Below are 22,175 nucleotides of genomic sequence, written 5' to 3'. Positions count from 1 at the left end.
AGTAAATAAATAAATAAATAAATAAATTTCAATGGGAAGTGTGGGCCTGCTTTTGGCTGATGAGATAGGATTGTTGTTATTGTTGTGTGCTTTCAAATCATTTCACACCATAACTAATGGTGGAGGTGCTGGCAGCTGTAGTTCAATGTTAGCACTGATCTAGAGGCAGTAGATCAGTTTGTAAGGTACCGTGCACCTAACTCTTCTTTTCCCCACCTCTGTGCTTGCAGGTCAGTGGACATCAGCCCTACCAGATTGCATAGTTTAGCACAGCACTTTAGACACAGAAGCTCCAGCTTAGAATCCCAAGGAAAGCTCCTTGGATCAGAAAACGAGACAGGGAGCCCCGATTTCTACACCCCCAGGACTCGTAGCAGTAACGGCTCAGACCCCATGGATGACTGCTCCTCCTGCACCAGCCATTCCAGCTCTGAGCACTACTATCCTGCTCAGATGAATGCAAACTATTCCACGCTGGCTGAGGATTCCCCTTCCAAAGCTCGGGAGCGCCAGAGGCAGAGACACAAGTCGGCGGGGAATCTTGTCTCCTCCAATTCAGGTAGCATGCCCAACCTGGCTGCCAGGAATGGGACGGGCCACCATGGAGTCTATCTGCACAGCCAGAGCCAGCCTTCCTCCCAGTACAGGATCAAAGAGTACCCACTGTACATTGAAGGCAGTTCCACGCCTGTGGTGGTGCGCAGCCTGGAGAACGACCAGGAGGGACACTATAGTGTGAAAGCACAATTTAAAACATCCAACTCGTACACGGCAGGGGGACTGTTCAAGGAGAACTGGCATGGGGATGAAGTAGACTCTCTAAGATTGACTCCCTCCCGTTCTCAGATCATACGGACTCCATCTCTGGGCAGAGAGGGTCACGAGAAGGGGTCAGGAAGGACAGTGGTGTCTGATGAACTGAGGCTGTGGTACCATCGGTCCACAGCCTCCCACAAAGACCATAGCCGCTTGTCGCACACAAGCTCCACTTCGTCGGATAGCAGCTCCCAGTACAGCACCTCCTCTCAAAGCACCTTTGTGGCTCACAGCAGGGTAACAAGGATGCCTCAGATGTGTAAAGCAACATCAGGTGAGAGTGTGCTGAGTTGTCTCCATGTTGCATTCCTGGGACAGGCTGGTAGGGCAGTGAGAAATGTCTTCACAGCCACCTACCCATGCAAGGGCAAGGCTTGCTGCATCTCTGTATGCTTCACTGCTCTGGCTTTTTTGGAAACGGAGCCATGTGCTTGCCCCATGAAGGAGGATGAGCCGTAGGGAATACGGTACCAGAAACTAGGTTCATACAAACAGATTTGAAGGTGCAACAAGAGCCTTCTAAAGTTGGGATATTGCCATGGCCAGGTAATGCCAGATGTTTCAGCCTGAGCTCTCCCAAGCCTAACAATATGGTGCTTTGTATTGTCGAAAGATTTGATGGCTGGAATCACTGGGTTGTTGTAGGTTTTTTTGGGTTAGAACAGTGGTTCTCAACCTGGGGTCCCCAGATGTTTTTGGCCTTTAACTCCCAGAAATCCTAACAGCTGGTAAATTGGCTGGGATTTCTGGGAGTTGTAGGCCAAAAACATCTGGGGACCCCAGGTTGAGAACCACTGCTCTAGAACGTGGCCAATATAACCTGAAAAAACCTACAACAACCCAATATGGTGCTTTGTTCTACCAATGGAACAAGATGATATATGTAAGGTACTTTAGCTGCTTGTTGTAGTACTCCGTCATAGTACTATATTGTTAAAACTGAAAACAAACCAATTATGGTACCAAATTACAATGAGAACGTTCTTCTCCTTTCTTGGGATGAACTCCAAAGGATGACCTCCTTTCAAAAAAGCAGTAGTTTTATGTTCACCAAAAGCAGTCTCTTCTTTAAGGTGTTGCTTTAAGGAGCAACGTCACATGAATGTTAATTTTAATTTTGCTATGAGGACATACATTATAAAGCGTTAAGACATTTCAGGCACAGTATGTCAATATTTTGCTTCTGTTAGCTTGAGAGGAATGTAATTGAGGCATGTGTTTTCCCTAAAGGCATTGGTTGGAGAGAAAAAAACTGTTAAGACACCGTTTCGGGGAGAAACTGGACCCCGGGCCGTATTTATTGCTAAAGCTGGCAGTTTACCTCCTATTCCAAATTGCAACTAGTGGTTAGGCAATATTTTGAGCTTGGTGTGTCAAAATTTGCCAAAAACCTGAGCATAACTAGGGTAGAGTGTCACTTTGAGGGGAAAAAACCATAATTTTGCAATATTTATAGTTTAAATAAGACAAATGTATAATCCATGCTGAGATATGGAGTGAACAATGCTCAAACATGCAGATGTTAAATTTGTAGAGCATTTTACAAATTTAAGGATGGAATTAGATTGGCTCTTATAAGGTGTATTTCTCTGTATGTGGCCACATGCGTGTCAGTAGCCATGCGTGTCAGTACTGATACGCATGTCATAGGTTCACCATCATAGGGTTAGGCAGTGGTTCTCAACCTGGGGTCCCCAGATGTTTTTGGCCTACAACGCCCAGAAATCCCAGCCAATTTACCAGCTGTTAGGATTTCTGGGAGTTGAAGGCCAAAAACATCTGGGGGGCCCAGGTTGAGAACCACTGGGTTAGAGTCATTACAATGATGGGCAACAGCAATAAGCTGGTGCACTTACCAACAGTACAGACGAAGCACAGACTATGCATGTGACAGTTTAGGACTCTGTCTGGAGTGGGAGGGATAGGGTGTCCATCCTTCTATTCTCATGGAATTAACCAAAGTGTTAAGCAAAATGTCAACCTTTATACTGACTGAATGTATTGGCATCAAAAAGAAGAGAAAGTGGACTTGTGGTGGTAAGCTGTGGCATTGGCAGTTATGAGATTATCTCAAGAAAGAGGCATGTTTGGTTGCCGTTCTGTCTGTTGCAACTGTACTGCTTGCTGTCCAGCCCTTGACTTGGTTTCTCAATTGTTTTCCAGCTGCCTTACCTCACAGCCAGAGGAGCTCCACTCCATCAAGTGAGCTGGTAGCCACACCACCGAGCAGCCCACATCACATCCTAGCCTGGCAGACCGGGTAAGTCTTCAGACAGTGGAGGGGGGGTGGACATAAGAATGCTCTGATTTTGGCAGGATTCAAGTTTCCAACCTTATTTGTTTATTACACTGGCCAACAGACATTTTGATGTTTTAAATGTTAGACCTTTTCCTGGGTATATTTAACCTGGCAATTCCGGAAATGGCACCAGTTTCCCCCTATTGGCTCTAGTTTTTGAACATGTGCCATATATCAGTTGCCATTTGCTTGCATATACAAAACCATGATAGCCGTATCTAAGAAACTAGAACTGATGCAGTTGATCCAATGTCATTTTCTGAATCAGCTCCCAAATAACCCCAGGAACAGGCCTAAAAAGCAAGACACCAAGGTTTTTTTTGTTGCTGTTGGACTGTATTATACATCCTTTCAGGTCACTTTTCCCTCCTGAAAGTCATCTTTTCCACAACTACTGTAGAAACCAACTACTGTAATGGAATTCTCTTGGATGTAACTCTAAAGGAGGAACATAGTGAAGGAGGGATCCTTGAAAAGAAATCGTAGAATCATAGAGTTGGAAGAGACCTCATGGGCCATCCAGTCCAACCACCTGCCAAGATGCAAGAATATTGCATCCAAAGCACCCCTGACAGATGGCCATCTAGCCTCCGTTTAAAAACCTCCAAAGAAGGAGCCTCCCCTGCACTCCAGGGCAGAGAGTTCCACTGCTGAACGGCTCTCACAGTCAGGAAGTTCTTCCTGATGTTCAGATGGAATCTCCTTTCTTGTAGTGTGAAGCCATTGTTCCATTGCGTCCTAGTCTCCAGGGAAGCAGAAAACAAGCTTGCTCCCTCCTCCCTGTGACTTCCTCTCACATATTTATACATGGCTATCATATCTCCTCTCAGCCTTCTCTTCTGTGGTTCACATTCATTTGATCTGACCTGCAGCCACAATGGTCATTTAGGTAAAGCCAAAGTGTGTCGGGAATTGGAAGGGATTCATATCCAATCAAAGTGTATTTCCAAAATGTCTTTAAAAGAGTGATAACATTTTAGCTACTTAATAAAGTTATTTCTGTGCCTCAATGAACCATTGGGATTTGTATTTCACGACTTCCCAAACAGGTCTGCTGTATTGTAATAATAATAATAATAATAATAATAATAATAATAATAATAATAATTTATTTATACCCCACCACCATCTCCCCAAGGGGACTCAGGAGACCGTTAAGCTAAATTATAAATTATATTGTAGACCATTAGGCTAAATTATAATTTTTCCACTAAACAATAGGGGTTTTTTTATTTCTTGGGGCCAAACTTATAGGCAAGATCCAGTGACTAGAGTAATAGAGGAAGGCCAGGACCTGAGTTCAAATCCCTGCATAAACAACAATTTTCACTTTAAGAGGCCACAATTGTCACTTGAAAAACAACTTAAATTGCCTCATTTTTCTAATATTCCCTTCCCCAAAAACTCCCTAGGTGGCAAGATTGAATGTCTCAACTTTGGGATGCCATCTGCAGCTGGGAGATAATAATATCAACAAGGCTGCTGTCAGGATTACTAAGGGTGCATGTGAAGCACTTTGAACCATGTTCAATATTACTGCTTTTTTCAGCCAGGCAGTTACTTGCATGCCAGGATACATTGTGAACACAGTACCAGGTTTCTTTCTGTCTTTCTGGGAACAATGCTACCTTTTCCAAACCCCTTTCTTGAGTTTTCACACAGAAGAAGAAGCATCCAAATTCTATTTTCACATACAGGAGTCCCTCCACATTTGCAGGGGTTGAAGTGTAGGAACCCCCATGAAAGAGGGGAAACCATGAAGATCTCTTGGGCCCCTAAGCCATATTTACCACACTCACACACTAAAGAAATACCTGTATGGAAATCAAGACTGGTGGAGTGGCACACACATGCCCTACCCAGCCTCCTTCCTGCTTTCCATCCCATTCCTTCTGACCAGGGTAAGTCAGTGAGCAAGGAAACCACCAGTTTGATTTCCTCCCAACAAATGCATCATAATTCTGCCCATTTGCAAATAGTCCACGAAAGTATAACCCACAAATGTGGAGGCACTGCCAGGGGCGGCTCACCCCATTACGCAAAGTAAGCATTTGCAGTATAGTTTATTTTGTCCTGGGGCGCTCTTGAGGAAAAATAGACCTTGACATATGCGAGTTGTAGTTACTGGGATGTATAATTCACCTACAATCAAAGAGCATTCTGAACTCCACCAGTGATGGAATTGGACCAAATATGGCACACAGAACTCCCATGACGAACAGAAAATATATATTAGAGATTGGTTGTAGGGGTGCACCAAAATACTGTTTGCTTACCATTGAAAATTATCTGGGCACTGCTGTACTTCCTTATGTCACTAACTTCTTTTTGTCTTCCGAGGCAATCTGCCAAGCTGTTTCTCTCTGGATTAATAAGCTCTTAACAACGGTTTGTGTCACTGTTCTTCCTTAACATTTCGCCTTTCCTTTTCTTCTCCTGTTTTGTTTTTGGCTGGCCTCTGTTCAGAGATGCAACAGACAACTCACCCACTATGGATGAGTCTCAGTCTCCAACTCAACAAAGTACTGATGAATAGAGGTATAGTGAGGGGATGTTTTGTATTTTGAAACCCACCCCCGTCCCTCTAACCCACCATTACGTGTGTCGGTGTTGTTGCTTTGTAAAACAGGCTGTGCTGGAACTGCTTTTGACCCAAATTAGAAAAGCATGGGAATTCGGGTTAATAAGTGCCAGACTGTTTAATTACTGGGTTGAAACATTGCTTATTATAAACAGTTACTGAGAGGGCATTTGCTCATCTTTAGCAGCATATGTCTAACCATCACAGTAATGCCCATCCTTTCAAATTATCCACCTCAGTCGAGTTTCAAGAATGATCCAATCAGACTAAAATTTTAAAGCGATTTAAAATGCCGATTCTAAAAAAATCTTAGATAGAAAACTCATTGAGGGCTAAGTCAGGGAAGGTACAACTGGCTGCTTCTTGAAGCATGCTATTGCTGGGTTAACAGAGAATTGAAAATAGGACTCCAAGCCATTGAGATTCCCTCAGTGGCTCTCTCTGTCAAGAAGGGGTAGGCTACTGTGGAAGGTTAAGGGGCTGGATCTGTCCTTCAGGAAAACATAACCATCTATATAAATAAAAATGTAATGTTCGTTTGTGGGATTAACAGAACTCAAAACTAGTGGGCCAATTGAGACCAAATTTGGACAGCATAATCTAACAACCCAATTTTTTGATTTTGTCATTTGGGAGTTGTAGTTGCTGGAATTTATAGTTCACCTACAATCAAAGAGCATTCTGAACTCCACCAATTATGGCATTGAACCAAACAAGGCACACAGGACTCCCATGACCAACAGAAAACACTAGAAGGGTTTGTTGGGCATTGACTTTGAGTTTGGGAATTGTAGTTCACCTATATCCAGAGTTCACTGTGGACTCAAACAATGATGGATCTGGACCAAACTTGGCACAAATATTCCATATGCCCAAATATGAACTCAGATGGAGTTTGGGGGAAATAGACCCGAGGGGGGACTCAGGGCGGCTAACACAGGCAACTATTCAATGCCAACAGTATCAAAACAGCAATATAAAATCCATTACATAACAATTAACCAGTGATATTAATTAAAATTACATAACCACATAGAACAGATCACAGAATCACAGGTCATAAAGCCATTTCCAATTTTCAAACAATCCTATTGTCTGAGTTCAGTGCCTAAAGTGATGTTGTGGCCCACTAGCCAAAGGCCTGGCTCCAAAACCACGCCTTTAGTTTTTTCCTAAAAGTAAGGAGGGAGGACGGCGATCTAATCTCGCTGGGGAGCGAATTCCATAAGCGGGGGGTCATCACCAAGAAGGCCCTGTCCCTTGTCCCCACCAGACGTGTTTGAGACGCTGGTGGTACCGAGAGCAGGGCCTCCCCAGTAGATCTTAAATTACGAGGTGGAACGTAGAGAGAGATACATTCGGATAAGTAAGCTGGGCCGGAGCAGTATTACACTTTAATTTTCTACTCATCAAATGCCTACTTCCACAGCCAAGATTTAACTTTTTTTAAAAAAAGACCAGGAGAGAGGAGACCAATCTGATATAACCGGAAGCAAGTCTCTCGTCCCCACCAGTTGTGCCTATGAAGGGGGTGGGACTAAGAGCAGGGCCTCCCCGGCAGATCTTAACATTTAAACCGGCTCTTAGAGGGAAATATGTTTGGACACATAACCTGGGCCAGAGCCTTTCAGGGTTTTATAAGTGTAAAGCCAGCACTTTGAATTGTGCTCGGTAGCAGACTGGCAGCCAGCAGAACTGACGTAACCGGGGGGTTGTATACTTTATGCATGTTTCAATCTAAAAATGCATGTGTGTATATATATTAATAATCTTTCTACCCCTCTTCCTCCTTTCCCTACTCTAGGCATGCTTTTCTTTCTAATACAAAATTGTTGTCCTCATCTGTAACAACCTTTTGAAGTAATGAAAGTGATTTGGTGGCAAAGCTCAAGGGAAGTGGGCATGCAGTATGAACTAAGAGTAGGCAAATATGTAGTCTCTGCCCAAAAATGTAGTCTCTACCCAGCTTCTATCAGCTATCGCTTGCCATTTGTCAAAGCCAATAGAGTATACCATTAACTTTGGGAGAGGGAGAGAGAAGATTTTGCTTCTCTTAAGATTCAGCTTTGGCCAGTTTGTTTGCTAAGTGAATGAATTCAAAGATGATGAGAAATTGCCTTTGGATAATGTATTTAGAAAAGCCCAAAGAACGTTTTTAATGCTGCCCACATCTAAAAGCCTCTGCATTAGAAGAGATTTATACTGAAATTTTAGCTATTTTAACCATTTTATGGTTAAGATGGTAGGTACATTTGGGATGAAAAGGGGAAAAAAATACTAAACGTCATCATGAGCAAAGGATTTGGCCCTCACTCTGTATTGGGCATCAAATAATCTGGTGAAGCACTGCTGTGTGCCTTCAGGTCATTTTCAACATGGTAAGCTTGTCACAGGGTTTTCTAGCTAGTATAAAATCTGTAGCTATGCCATTCTGGATAACTTGGTGAACAATTAAAGAACTGGACTAATAAATTGTGTAGGTTCTGCATCAGAATCTTTTGACATGACTAATTTGGGCAGACATCAAATTACAGATTCAAGATTGGAAGGTATTCATAGTAAGACATGAAAGCCATGGAGGAAAGTTATATTTTAGCTCAAGTCTCCTCGAACTTTTTAAGACTGTTTAAAGCAGGGGTCCTCAAACTAAGGCCCGAGGGCCAGATACAGCCCTCCAAGATCATTTACCCGGCCCGCGCTCAAGGTCGACCTATGTGTGAAACAACTACTTCTTTGTATTGTCGAAGGCTTTCATGGCCGGAATCACTCAGTTCTTGTGGGTTTTTTCGGGCTATATGGCCATGTTCTAGAGGCATTTCTCCTGACGTTTCGCCTGCATCTATGGCAGGCATCCTCAGAGGGTGCTTCTTCTTCTTTTTTTGTCGTGTGAGGAGTGACTTGAGAAACTGCAAGTTGCTTCTGGTGTGAGAGAATTAGCCGTCTGCAAGGACGTTCCAGGGGACGCCTGGATGATTTAATGTTTTTATCATCCTTGTGGGAGGCTTCTCTCGTGTCCCCGCATGAGGAGCTGGAACTGATAGAGGGAGCTCATCTGCCTCTCCCCGGATTCGAACCTGCGACCTGTCGGTCTTCAGTCCTGCCAGCACAGGGGTTTAACTCACTGCGGAGACCAAAATCCACTGATTGGTCTCCACAGTTTTAGGGGAACCCATTTTTCTTTTTGGTTTAACTCACTGCGCCACCAGGGGCTCAACAACTTGAAAGCACACAACAACAACAACAACAACAACAACCCTATCTCATCAGCCAAAAGCAGGCCCACGCTTCCCCTTGAAATACTAATAAGTTTATATTCGTTAAAATTGTTCTTAATTTTAATTATTGTATTGTTTTTAAGTGTTTTTTTGCACTGCAAATAAGATATGTGCAGTGTGCATAGGAATTCATTCAAGTTGTTTTCAAATTACAATATGGCCCTCCAATAGTTTGAGGGACTGTGACCTGGCCCTCTTTTTAAGAAGTTTGACGACCCCTGGTTGATTGCTTGGTTGATTGGTGTGTGTGTGTGTGTGTGTGTGTGTGTGTGTGTGTGTACACACACACACACACACACACACACACACACATATTAATTATATACCGGTCTTCTCGACCTCCGAAGAGGGACTCAGGCCAGTTCACAACAAAAGATTCATAACAATAGTTTAAAACATCACATCACATAATGCACTAATACATAATACATTAAATACATTAAAATACAATCATATAATTACATAAGGCCAAGTCGTCAAAATGAAATCACAATTCATCACCATCCGTCCGTGTGTTCAAGGATTATTGACTCACTCATCGAATGCTAAATTCCAGAGCCAAGTTTTCACCAGCTTTCTAAAAGTCAGGGGAGAAAGGGCAGTTCTAATCTCCAGTGGGAGAGAGTTCCAGAGCCGAGGGGCCACCACCGAGAAGACCCTGTCCCTCGTTCCCTCGTTTAAAGAAACATGAACAAGTTCCTATACGTACATCAAAAAAGCCATGAAAGAACAATGCAATATTTAAAATTAAGAACAACTTTAACCAACAGTATTTCAAAGGGAAGTGTGGGTCTGCTTTTGGCTGATAAGATAGTTACGTTAATTAGGATTGTTGTTGTTGTGTGCCTTCAAACCATTTCAGATTTAGGCCGACCCTAAGTCTAAAGTTTAGGGCAGGGGCTGGGTAAATGACCTTGGAGGGCCACTTATTTTGAGGACCTCTGTTTAGCCCATCACCCCAGGCCTGACCCTCCTCCCTCCTGTGTGACTGCGGCTTTACTTCTTTGACCTAATGTGCACTTTCATCCCATCTCTCTCTCTCTCTCTCTAGGAGCTACAATGAGAGCTGTTATCTGGATTCTCCCATCTATCCAGATCTAGCCGACGTCCAGTGGTATGGACAGGAGAAAGCCAAGCCTGGGACGCTAGTGTGAATCCCCTTGACCTCAGCTGTTCAAACGCATCAATGCCATTCTGAAAATCACCTCACTGCCTCTCATTTGCCTTACCCAGATGCACTGGCGCCTGACACGAGCTTCAAGTCAAAGCACTTTTTGCTTAAGGCAACTAAAGAAGCTAATACTGAAACAACCACCTCTCCGTTATAGGTCTCTACCCAGTCGATAGTAAGTCTTGGTTAACTGCAGACAACCATGTGCCTCACACAGCTCACCCAAGAGCAGAGGGCAGTCAACTGGATTGAAAGAAAACACCAGTGAGAGGAAACAGTAAATACAAACCCGTTGTGGCATAAATAATCTTATTCTTGAGTCTGTAAAACAATTGTAACATATCATTGAACTCAAAATGCTGGTTAAAGATGCTGCAACTGTTACCACGAAATACCTAAAGAATAGAGAAGTGGGGAAAGACCCATTTCAGAAACAGGCCAGAATATTATGATTTCTTCTGTGCTGCCAAAGATCTGAGTATCTATTACAAAACATTTCTCAGAAATTGACCCTTTTTTATTTAAAAAAAATAGCCCTAGTGTTGTGTAATTTTTATCTTGACACCCTAAAACCGGCTATAGATACAACCAATACCCCACATCCTGTTAGTAAAGTAGAAAAATCACAAATTGTGCAACTGTGTTCTGCTGGCAACAGTGGAAGCAGAGTTGTACATACATCAGCAACGTACATGCAGACTGACTCACTCGTCGCCACATGTGGCACATAGTTCTGCCCCAGGGTTGTGTAGGACTGCAAGGTTGTATTTTTATTACACTGAGGGTCCTTCTACACTGTGGAGACCAAAATCCACTGATTGTGGTAATATGAAAATAACTAAATTAACTCAATGTATATATTACAAATGGAGCCCCCGGTGGCGCAGTGGGTTAAAGCACTGAGCTGCTGAGCTTGTTGATCAAAAGGTCGCAGGTTCGATTGCGGGGAGCGGCGTGAGCTTCCGCTGTCAGCCCTAGCTTCTGCCAACCTAGCAGTTCGAAAACATGCAAATGTGAGTAGATCAATAGGTACCACTCCGGCGGGAATGTAACTGCGCTCCATGCAGTCATGCCGGCCACATGACCTTGGAGGTGTCTACGGACAACGCTGGCTCTTCGGCTTAGAAATGGAGATGAGCACCACACCTCAGAGTCAGACATGACTGGACTTAATTGTCAGGGGACTACCTTTACCTATATATTACAAATACACATATCAAAAAAACTGCCACATTCACATTAAGTAGAAACAACTAGTTATTCTCTTGAAGTATAAAACAAAGTCTTCATTTGAGAAAATGTCCTGTTCTTTATTACATATGAGTAGACTCCAGTAGTCACATGAATTGACTCCAACCTGCAACCGGTTTCGACTCACAAGAGCCTTTGTCAGGCGGTTGGGTCTACAAACAACACATATCATGAATACACATATACAATTGAACAATTTTTTATAATAAGTTTGTAAGAATATATACAGAGACTCTACTTACTCAAATTATCCAAAAAAAAGCTCAATTTTTGAGGTGAGAAATTCACCAACAGTTTTCTGGATGGGTGGATCCTAAGGGGACATAGATAGTGGCTAAAGGTACATTGTGACATGAATTATAAACCATACATACAGAAATATCTATGAAACAAAAAATAATATAATACTCACAGCTAATGTGGATGTGGCAGTTTTTTTGATATGTGTATTTGTAATATATACATTGAGTTAATTTAGTTATTTTCATATTATCACAATCAGTGGATTTTGGTCTCCACAGTTTCAGGGGAACCCATTTTTCTTTTTGGTCCTTCTACACTGCCATATAATCCAGATAATCAAAGCAGAAAATCCACATTATCTGCTTTGAATTTATGAGTCTACACTGCCATTATGAACCAGTTGAAAGCAGATAATCTGAATTTTAGGTCACAATGTAGAAGATGCCTGAGGAGGTCATTATTGGCAAATACCAGTCAAGAAAAACATTGGATCAATTAACTTAGCAACCTAAGGAATGAGAAAAAAATAAGGAAAAGATCTCTGAATATATTTGTAACTAGTTGCAAGCCAAACCACCAGTATTTTTTCCTTTCAAAGAATATCTGCAATCAACTGAGTAGAATACAAAATGGTTAACGATTTTTTTTTTAAAAGAATAAAAAATGTCAAATCAGGAAGAGGCACACCATGGTCTGGTAAACTTTGTCTTAGAGTGCATTACTATTATTATAGCAAAGGGCTGATTGACTGGCCAGGGAAGTGTGCAGTGCTTTGGCAGTGTTGTCTATTTGTCCACCAGCAAATTAGGCCACATTCCTTAATTACTGAAAACGAACGATCAACCTGTTTAAAAATGTTTCAGCTTGATACAAAACGTGACTGTCTGCCAATACCAAAAGACAGAAACCTGTAAGTTTACATGTAACACTTGAGCAATGCTTTTTTTACAAGTCCAGAAAGCCATAATTGGTTTTGCTAGGAGACCAATCCTCACACTGCCACAACCGCCCAGTCCTCGATGCTCCTATTTGCTTTCAGACTGGAAATTACCTTCCAGGGGTCCCCTAAATCTCGGCTGATGCTGGAGCTGGCACATCAAAGAGTCTTCACTGTGGTGCTATGCTGTTTTTACACCATTGGGTAACTCAGTGTCTAGTACATTTCCCACATTGTGCATTTGTATCCATGCAGCAAAATAGAAACACTAATAACCTTGGGTTGTTGTAGGTTTTTCCGGGCTATATGGCCATGTTCTGGAGGCATTTTCTCCTGACGTTTCGCCTGCATCTATGGCAAGCATCCTCAGAGGTAGTGAGGTCTGTTGGAACTAGGAAAAAGGGTTTATATATCTGTGGAATGACCAGGGTGGGACAAAGGACTTTTGTCTGCTGGAGCTAGGTGTGAATGTTTCAACTGACCACCTTGATTAGCATTTAATGGCTTGGAAGTGCCTGGAGGAATCTTTCTTTGGGAGGTGATTTGATGTGCCTGATTGTTTACTCTCTGTTGTTTTGCTGTTATAATTTTTGAGTTTTTGTTCATTTTCATGGTTTCTTCCTTTCTGTTGAAATTGTCCACATGCTTGTGGATTTCAATGGCTTCTCTGTGTAGTCTGACATGGTGGTTGTGAGAGTGGTCCAGCATTTCTGTGTTCTCAAATAATTAATAATAATAATAATAATAATAATAATAAGCATGTGGACAATTTCAACAGAAAGGAAGAAACCATGAAAATGAACAAAATCTGGCTACCAGTATTAAAAAACTCAAAAATTACAACAGCAAAACAATAGAGAGTAAACAATCAGGCGCATCAAACACCTGCTGGAAGTGCAAGAAAGAAATGGGAAGCTACTTCCACATGTGGTGGTCGTGTTCAATTTCAACAAAATTTTGGAAAGATATAAAAAGAGAAAAACAAAAAATTCTAAAGAAGAAAATCCCTCTTAAACAGGAAATCTTCTGTTAGGCCTAACAGGAGAATTACTCTCAACAAAAGATTCCCCCCAGGCACTTCCAAGCCATTAAATGCTAATCAAGGTGGTCAGTTGAAACATTCACACCTAGCTCCAGCAGACAAAAGTCCTTTGTCCCATCCTGGTCATTCCACAGATATATAAACCCATTTTCCTACTTCCAACAGACCTCACTACCTCTGAGGATGCTTGCCATAGATGCAGGCGAAACGTCAGGAGAAAATGCCTCCAGAACATGGCCATATAGCCCGGAAAAACCTACAACAACCCAGTGATTCCAGCCATGAAAGCCTTCAACAATACTAGTAACCTCTTTGATTTGATTTGTACAGAATCTCTCAATGGGTTCCATGGAATAAGTTGCTGCTAAGACTAAAGAGAAAAAAACCCTTAAATCTAAATGCTGCTGTTCTTTTCAGAGAGGGGAGACAGAAGTCTTTTCACTATAACTTTCAGCAAGGTGCTGTCTGAAAGCAGAGAAGGAACAAAAGCAGAAACACAAGCAAAACAGATGGCATTATTAAAGCAAACAGCACGATAACTTTTCACTGAAAAGTTCTTTTCATTGCATCTTTACTGGGGAAAAAATGTTGTTCAGGGAGAGGCAGCATAATTTCCTTTTTTAAAATGCGTGCCATTCAATCGGTTGAAGACGTAGCGGAGCACTAGTGGTGTCATTCGAGAGGCGGGAGTATAAAGTTTTGTCCTGACACAGTTCAGTTGCCATAATGTGTTGGAACAGTGAGGAGCGTGCTTTTGCCGTTGAGGCCTACTTTTTGAGCGGATTTGGACTGGCCGGCCCGCTCTCCAGATTTGACTCCTTGTGATTTTTTTCTATGGGGTTTTTTTGAAATCCTGTGTTTATGTGAACCGTCCAAGGACCCTACAAGATTTGAAGACCAACATCCAGGAAGAAATTGCCAACATAATGCCTGCTATGCTGGCAAGAGTCATGACAAACGCCCGAAATCAGTTTACTCAGTGTATGGAGAATGAGGGACGTCACCTACCTAATTTGATCTTTAAAACTACATAAAACAAAACTTTAGGTATTTATTTATCATGTCATCAGCAACCATACCATTGTATTACATTTCTAACAGAACAAAACAAACAAACAGATTAAAAAAAAACAGATTTTGCAAACTCAGTAGTTGAATAAATGTCCTTTGACCAGTAGCTGGCCACTTGGTGTGGCCACTTGTTGCCGCAAGAAGGTCCTCCATTGTGCATGTAGCAGGGCCCAGGTTGCATTGTAGCAGGTAGTCAGTGGTTTGCTCTTCTCCACACTCGCATGTCATGAATTCAACTTTGTAGCCCCATTTCTTAAGGTTGGCTCTGCATCTCGTGGTGCCAGAGCGCAGTCTGTTCAGCACCTTCCAAGTCGCCCAGTCTTCTGTGTGCCCAGGGAGGAGTCTCTCATTTGGTGTCACCCACGGATTGAGGTGCTGGGTTTGAGTCTGCCACTTTTGGACTCTCACTTGCTGAGGTGTTCCAGCGAGTGTCTCTGTAGATCTTAGAAAACTATTTCTTGATTTAAGTCGTTGACGTGGTGGCTGATACCCAAACAGGGGATGAGCTGGAGATGTCTCTGCCTTGGTCCTTCCACTATTGGCTGCTACTTCCCGGCGGATGTCAGGTGGTGCAATACCGGCTAAGCAGTGTAATTTCTCCAGTGGTGTAGGGCGCAGACACCCAGTGATAATGTGGTATGTCTCATTAAGAGCCACATCCACTGTTTTAGTGTGGTGAGATGTGTTCCAAACTGGGCATGCGTACTCAGCAGCAGAGTAGCATAGCGCAAGGGCAGATGTCTTCGCTGTGTCTGGTTGTGATCCCCAGGTTGTGCCAGTCGGCTTTCGTATGATACTGTTTCTAGCACCCACTTTTTGCTTGATGTTCAGGCAGTGCTTCTTGTAGGTCAGAGCACGGTCCAGAGTGACTCCCAGGTATTTGGGTGTACTGCAATGCTCCAGTGGGATTCCTTCCCAGGTAATCCTCAGAGCTCTGGATGCTTGTCTGTTCTTAAGGTGAAAGGCACATGTCTGTGTTTTAGATGGATTAGGGATCAGTTGGTTTTTCCTGTAATAGGCAGTAAGAGCACCTAGAGCTTTGGAGAGCTTCTGTTCAACCATCTCAAAGCTCCCTGCTTGAGCAGTAATGGCACGATCATCAGCATAGATGAAACTCTCTGTCCCTTCTGGCAGTGGGTGGTCAACTTTAGCTATGCGCCTACATTATAAAAAAAAATCTTATTCATACAATGGGTTTTATTAAGTTTTGAAAAAAGGAAGTTATGCTGCCTCACCCTGTACAAAGCAACCCCCCTATAAGCAATTGCACAGTGACTTATTTAAAAATTGTAAATCCATTGATGGACAACAGCAGGCTCCCTAATCTGAGACAATAATTACAATGCTTCACAAAGTTACGACTTTTTAAACTAGTTTGATTTGGGGAATGTGGGCACCTTTGAGCCAAAAATCTGATGATACAATATGCTAGGAGCTGCACAGTGAGGGCAAGGGAAGGCAGACAACATTTGCTCACTCTGAGCTGCATTTCTCAGATGCCTTATACGTTGAACATGGCTACTACACTTGTAGCCTTTTCCCTTGAACCCCCATTTGCACTGGCAGCACTAGACTAAGCATTGTGTCCCAACAGGATTCCAGAGTGAGATTTGCAATCCTCATTGTTTTTACATTCTCTTGTGTATGTGCAGCACCCTCTGCTGGCAACATCCAGCTGATGGCACAAACCAGGCTACAGACTTCAACATGGTTCAACTGTCATTTCTTCCCTCCAGCAAACAAACTATACCACTATGTAATAGGATTTTTGTTCCTGGGTTATAAACATCATTTCCTAATTGGTTCTATCATAAAAACATGGAAAAGGTTGATTAAACTGCTAAAACGTTGTTTTGGCGGGACATGCTGCAGCACATTTTGCTATAGTTTTTCCATCAGACTCAACCAATTCCACATAGTTTATGTCCGCCACAAAAGCAAAGTTTCTGGAGTATAACAAGTAAGTACTGCACAATTAAACAGGAATAACACTTTCAAACCAGGAATAGAAAAGTTTTCAAATTTTGTTACATAGTGTAATTCACAGGGTAATGGGAGAGCAGCTTTTCACCAACCTACAACTCCCAGAATTGGGGAAACCATGGCAATTAAAACTCTTTTTTCAAAAATATGAGTGTTCGTACAAAAATATCCCTTTTAGTCGTATCTTTTCAAATTGCCACCTCATGTTGTGGTTTCCTTTGACTTGGATGCACCAAGTATATTTAATGATCACTTTACAGTTTCTTGAAAGGAAAACACAATGATAGAAACTATGGAGTCAAAACCGAATTTGTTGCATTTTGTCCGTTAGATGTGATCCAATTTAACACTAGCTCGGACAGAGAATCCTCTCTACTGTCTTTAGATGCAGTGACAGTATCCGTCTAAATACATTAATAATTCTGGGATTCAAACTTGCACAAGCCAAACATACTTTCAGCCTGTTTGAAACGTTCTTGGAAAGAAAGGTGAGCGTTTCTGTTGTATGAGGGAGGTTGGGGTGATTTTTCGATGCTGGGTTGTTGTTTTTTCCCCCCAATCATGGCACTTGTGAGCCAGTCTGGTAGTAAAGACAGAAATTAACGTAAAACAGGTTTTACTGTTTAACTCAATTCAGTTATACAAAAATGTACATAAGATGTTGATCAGGAGATTAACATGTTTTGAGTATAAAGAGAAGGGGTAAAGCATAGCTATTGTATACAAGCACTTGACTACCCCATTAATAAGCCCCTTGAATTTTGCTTTTATATACTTCAAAAAGGTCCCTGGCCCAATATTGCGTTTTGTCTGTATGTACAAACCCCATTCCTGTCAAGCGTTGTATATGCATATACACCATATGACATGGTGGGCAGGGTTATTTTTTAAATGATACTATATGCAGTTGAGTGTTGGAAATGTTGGGAAAGAAACATAGAAGTCCCCTTTGTTTTGTTTGTTTTTTTCCCCCCACCCAGTATTAGTTTTAGTTTGGACATAGCAAACTCCCATTCAGGTGCTATCAGATGACCAGTTACTGCTTAGTTAACTAGATGTAAAGTTTTACATATATATATATTAATGTTAATAGTTTTATTACAAGTTGTGCAAAATGGGACTCTAGTTTAAAATAAGGAAAAAAACTTAGAACTCTTCTGAAACTGACTGTAGAGCATGTAAAATGATTTTACTGAAACCTGTGCAACGGTAATCAAGGGGAAGAAAATTGTTATGTTGTAGAAACGGTTACAGAATTTTTTTAAAAATCTGCTTTTAATTTATTCTTTTTGTATTAAGAATTTGTATAGTTACCTTACATTTTGCAAAAACAGTGTTGTCAACACTTCCTTATTAAAGCATTTTCAAGATGAATGTCTGACGTGTAAGCATTTTTACACTTTATAAGACCTTAAATTATGAATTTATTTTTTATTTGTCGTGTCAGGTCAACCAGTCAATTATATTACATTTCTAACAGACAAAATACAAAATTTGTGAAGTTTGGTAGTTGATTAAATGTCCTTTGACTAGTATCTGGCCACTTGGAGTGCCTCTGGTGTTGCTATAAGAAGGTCCTCCATTGTGCATGTGGAAGGGCTCAGGTTGCATTGCAGCAGGTGGTCTGTGGTTTGCTCCTCTCCACACTCACATGTCGAGGATTCCACTTTGTAGCCCCATTTCTGAAGGTTGGCTCTGCATCTCGTGGTGCCAGAACGCAGTCTGTTCAGCGCCTTCCAAGTCGCCCAATCCTCTGTGTGCCCAGCGGGGAGTCACTCATTTGGTATCAGCCATTGGTTGAGGTTCTGGGTTTGAGCCTGCCACTTTTGGACTCTCGCTTACTGAGGTGTTCCAGCGAGTGTCTCTGTAGATCTTAGAAAACTATTTCTTGATTTAAGTCGTTGACGTATTGGCTGATACCCAAACAGGGGATGAGCTGGAGATGTCTCTGCCTTGGTCCTTTCACTATTGGCTGCTACTTCCCGGCAGATGTCAGGTGGTGCAATACCGGCTAAGCAGTATAATTTCTCCAGTGGTGTAGGGCGCAGACACCCCGTGATAATGCGGCATGTCTCATGAAGAGCCACATCCATTGATTTGGTGTGGTGAGATGTGTTCCACACTGGGCATGCGTACTCAGCAGCAGAGTAGCACAGCGCAAGGGCAGATGTCATCACTGTATCTGGTTGTGATCCCCAGGTTGTGCCAGTCAGCTTTCGTATGATATTGTTTCTAGCACCCACTTTTTGCTTGATGTTCAGGCAGTGCTTCTCCTAGGTCAGAGCACGGTCCAGAGTGACTCCCAGGTATTTGGGTGCGCTGCAGTGGGATGCTCCAGTGGGATTCCTTCCCAGGTGATCTTCAGAGCTCGGGATGCAGCTCATCCCCTGTTTGGGTATCAGCCAGCACGTCAACAACTTAAATCAAGAAACAGTTTCTTGAGATGAAAGGCACATGTCTGTGTTTTAGATGGGTTGGGGATCAGCTGGTTTTCCCTGTAATAGGCAGTAAGAGCATCTAGCGCTTCGGAAAGCTTCTGTTCTACCATCTCAAAGCTCCCTGCTTGAGCAGTAATGGCATGATCATCAGCATAGAGGAAACTCTCTGTCCCTTCTGGCAGTAGCTGGTCATTTGTGTAGATGTTGAACATGGATGGAGCAAGCACGCTCCCCTGAGGCAGGCCGTTCTTCTGTTTCCGCCATCTGGTTCTCTGGCCCTGGAACTCAACAAAAAAGTTTTGTAGCAGGTTTCCTGAGGCGGGTGAGGTGGTAGTCCTTTGTGATATTATACATTTTTCTCAGGAGGAGGCGGTGGTTTACAGTATCATAGGCTGCTGACAGGTCTATGAAGACAGCTCCTGTGATCTGTGAAATTATGATGCCACGGCATAACTGTAGGTAACTTTCTCAGGTTTGTGCTCCTCGCAAACTACTCTTACCCTTTAGGCAGCTGGAGTGATACTTTAGTTTAGGATGAGAATGTGGCTAAATTTACAGTGTTATCAAAGTAAGACTCTTTGGTCTTGTTTTCCTTTCTGGGCAACTGCTGGAGCAGCTATTTGGCAAAAACATGATCATCCCAGTGGAATATAAAAAATTCAAGAGACATTTCTGAATAATATCCCACTCAACAGAAAAACAATTTTGCAACATTCACCAGGTGGTAGCAATAATTCATGTTCTCCCTTGTGAACACTTAAAGAAAATCCTCAGAACAAACTTCAAAGGGGTAGAGTTGAAAGTATTTGAATAAAAACTGGAAGATTCAATTCAGGTCAAGCCCAGCAACTGGGAACATTCTTCAATCGAGGGATGTACAACAGTTGCCAGAGAAGCGTTCAGGACTGTAGCAGTTAGGACAGCTGGAAACTCTTAAAAGGCAAACCTGCCATGAGAAAATAATTCGCAGTTTCCCCATTTCCAAGGATATGCCATTCCACAGATTGCTATAGGATAAAGTTATTCCTGCACAGGATGCAATTCAGTACAGGAAGCATATTTTTATGGACCACCAGTTAGGCAATGTGCTCTTAAACACAACTTTTCCGATCGAAAAAGCGATTGACAATATAGCAGCAATTTGATCATTGACTCTACTTTGCCAAAAAAAAGCATAAAACCAAAAACATCACTGCTGTGAGAGGTGAAAGATAAATAAATTTTCTGAATCTCCAAATAACTTTGCTATTCTCCTTTCAAGGATAATATATAACTTTAAATAAATTATGCCAGGCAGAGAAATATTACAGTTCATGTAAATCACACATGGCAATATTTCTGAATTATTTAAAGAGCTTGCAATTAAAGCCAAGCTACAGAAATCAGTAATTCAATGCATGGCAGAGAAAAACAGTTCTGTGGAAAATACTTCCTGTTACATTCAGTCCCTCTGAGAACTGTCTACAAATCAATTCACATCTCACTTCCTTTTCTTAACTGCATCTGGATACTCTCACATATTTCCAGGCCCAACAGCCTTGCTTCCTCACAACTCTATTTTCATGCCCCCCAATAAGTTGTGCGACAAGAGTCCTTTATCCCACCCTGGTCATTCCACAGATATATAAAACCCATTTTCCTACTTCCAACAGACCTCACTACCTCTGAGGATGCTTGCCATAGATGCAGGTGAAACGTCAGGAGAAAATGCCTCTAGAACATGGCCATATAACCCGGAAAAACCTACAACAACCCAGTGATTCTGGCCATGAAAGCCTTCGACAATACATTGTGCGATTTTTAATTACTTTTAAACTGCAGAGGGTTTTTATATCATCTACTAAGCTTTGACAGTTTTAGCTTGAATGAAATACACTAAGCACTGAGAGAGAAAAACAAACCTATCACTGAAGCATTTATGTAGAAAGCCATAAATGCTTCTTTAGAGAAAATTAAATAATGATGTACATCAGCACAAAGAGTTTTTGAGTTTTTTAATACTGGTAGCCAAGATTTTGTTCATTTTCATGGTTTCTTCCTTTCTTTTCTGTTGAAATTATCCACATGCTTGTGGATTTCAATGGCTTCTCTGTGTAGTCTGACATGGAGGTTGTGAGAGTGGTCCAGCATTTCTGTGTTCTCAAATAATATGCTGTGTCCAGGTTGGTTCATCAGGTGCTCTGCTATGGCTGACTTCTCTGGCTGAAGTAGTCTGCAGTGCCTTTCATGTTCCTTGATTCGTGTTTGGGCGCTGCGTTTGGTGGTCCAAACCATGAAAATGAACAAAATCTGGCTACTAGTATTAAAAAACTCAAAAATTACAACAGCAAAACAACAGAGAGTAAACAATCAGGCACGTCAAATCACTCTCAACAAAAGATTCCCCCCAGGCACTTCCAAGCCACTAAATATTAACCAAGGTGGTCAATTGAAACATTCACACCTAGCTCAAGCAGACAAAATTCCTTTGTCCCACTCTGGTCATTCCACAGATATATAAACCCATTTTCCTACTTCCAACAGACCTCACTACCTCTGAGGATGCTTGGCATAGATGCAGGCGAAACGTCAGGAGAAAATGCCTCTAGACCATGGCCATATAGCCCGGAAAAACCTACAACAACCCAGTTGTTTATTTTATTACAATTTGTATTTTTATATTGTAATTTGTTGTTCGGGCTTGGCCCCATGTAAGCCGCTCAGAGTTCCCACTGGGGAGATGGTGGCGGGGTATAAATAAAGATCATCATCATCATCATCAGAAGCTAGAACTGATGCAGTCTATCCCATTTTCCGAATCAATGCCCCAAATTACCCCAGGAACAGGCCTAAAATCCAAGATACCAAGAAAAAAAAACTTAATACTTTTTAGGAATTGTATGTAGTCTGCAGGAAGTACCATAGTGTATATAGCTAAACCTTTAGCTTTGGGTCATGTCAGCTCCCAAGAGAAAACTAGTTATCATTTAGGTACCAGCTAAAAATGAATACATTTCCAGAACATGATTTCAAAATAAAACATCAGGATTCGTTTATATTGCTGAATGTACTGAATTTTATCAACATTT

At 42.0% G+C, this 22,175-nt stretch overlaps 1 protein-coding gene across 6 annotated transcripts in view; it reads left to right on the top strand.

Moving 5' to 3' along the window:
* FRMD4A (FERM domain containing 4A) overlaps positions 1-14,193 on the top strand; it is a 511,564-nt gene extending 497,371 nt beyond the window's left edge. For all 6 annotated transcript variants that reach the window (XM_067468889.1, XM_067468893.1, XM_067468890.1 and 3 more), the window contains 4 exons: positions 231-1,090; positions 2,980-3,076; positions 5,582-5,653; positions 10,023-14,193. In XM_067468889.1, coding sequence (XP_067324990.1) covers positions 231-1,090; positions 2,980-3,076; positions 5,582-5,651 — 1,027 coding nt within the window. In that variant the 3' untranslated portion in view covers positions 5,652-5,653; positions 10,023-14,193. The remainder of the gene's footprint in view (positions 1-230; positions 1,091-2,979; positions 3,077-5,581; positions 5,654-10,022) is intronic.
* Positions 14,194-22,175: the final 7,982 nt, after the last annotated feature.

This window comes from Anolis sagrei, chromosome 5 (assembly GCF_037176765.1).
Source record: "Anolis sagrei isolate rAnoSag1 chromosome 5, rAnoSag1.mat, whole genome shotgun sequence".
NCBI lineage: Eukaryota > Metazoa > Chordata > Lepidosauria > Squamata > Dactyloidae > Anolis > Anolis sagrei.
The sequence above is the reverse complement of the archived record's forward strand: the minus strand, read 5'-3'. Positions and strand labels throughout refer to the sequence as shown.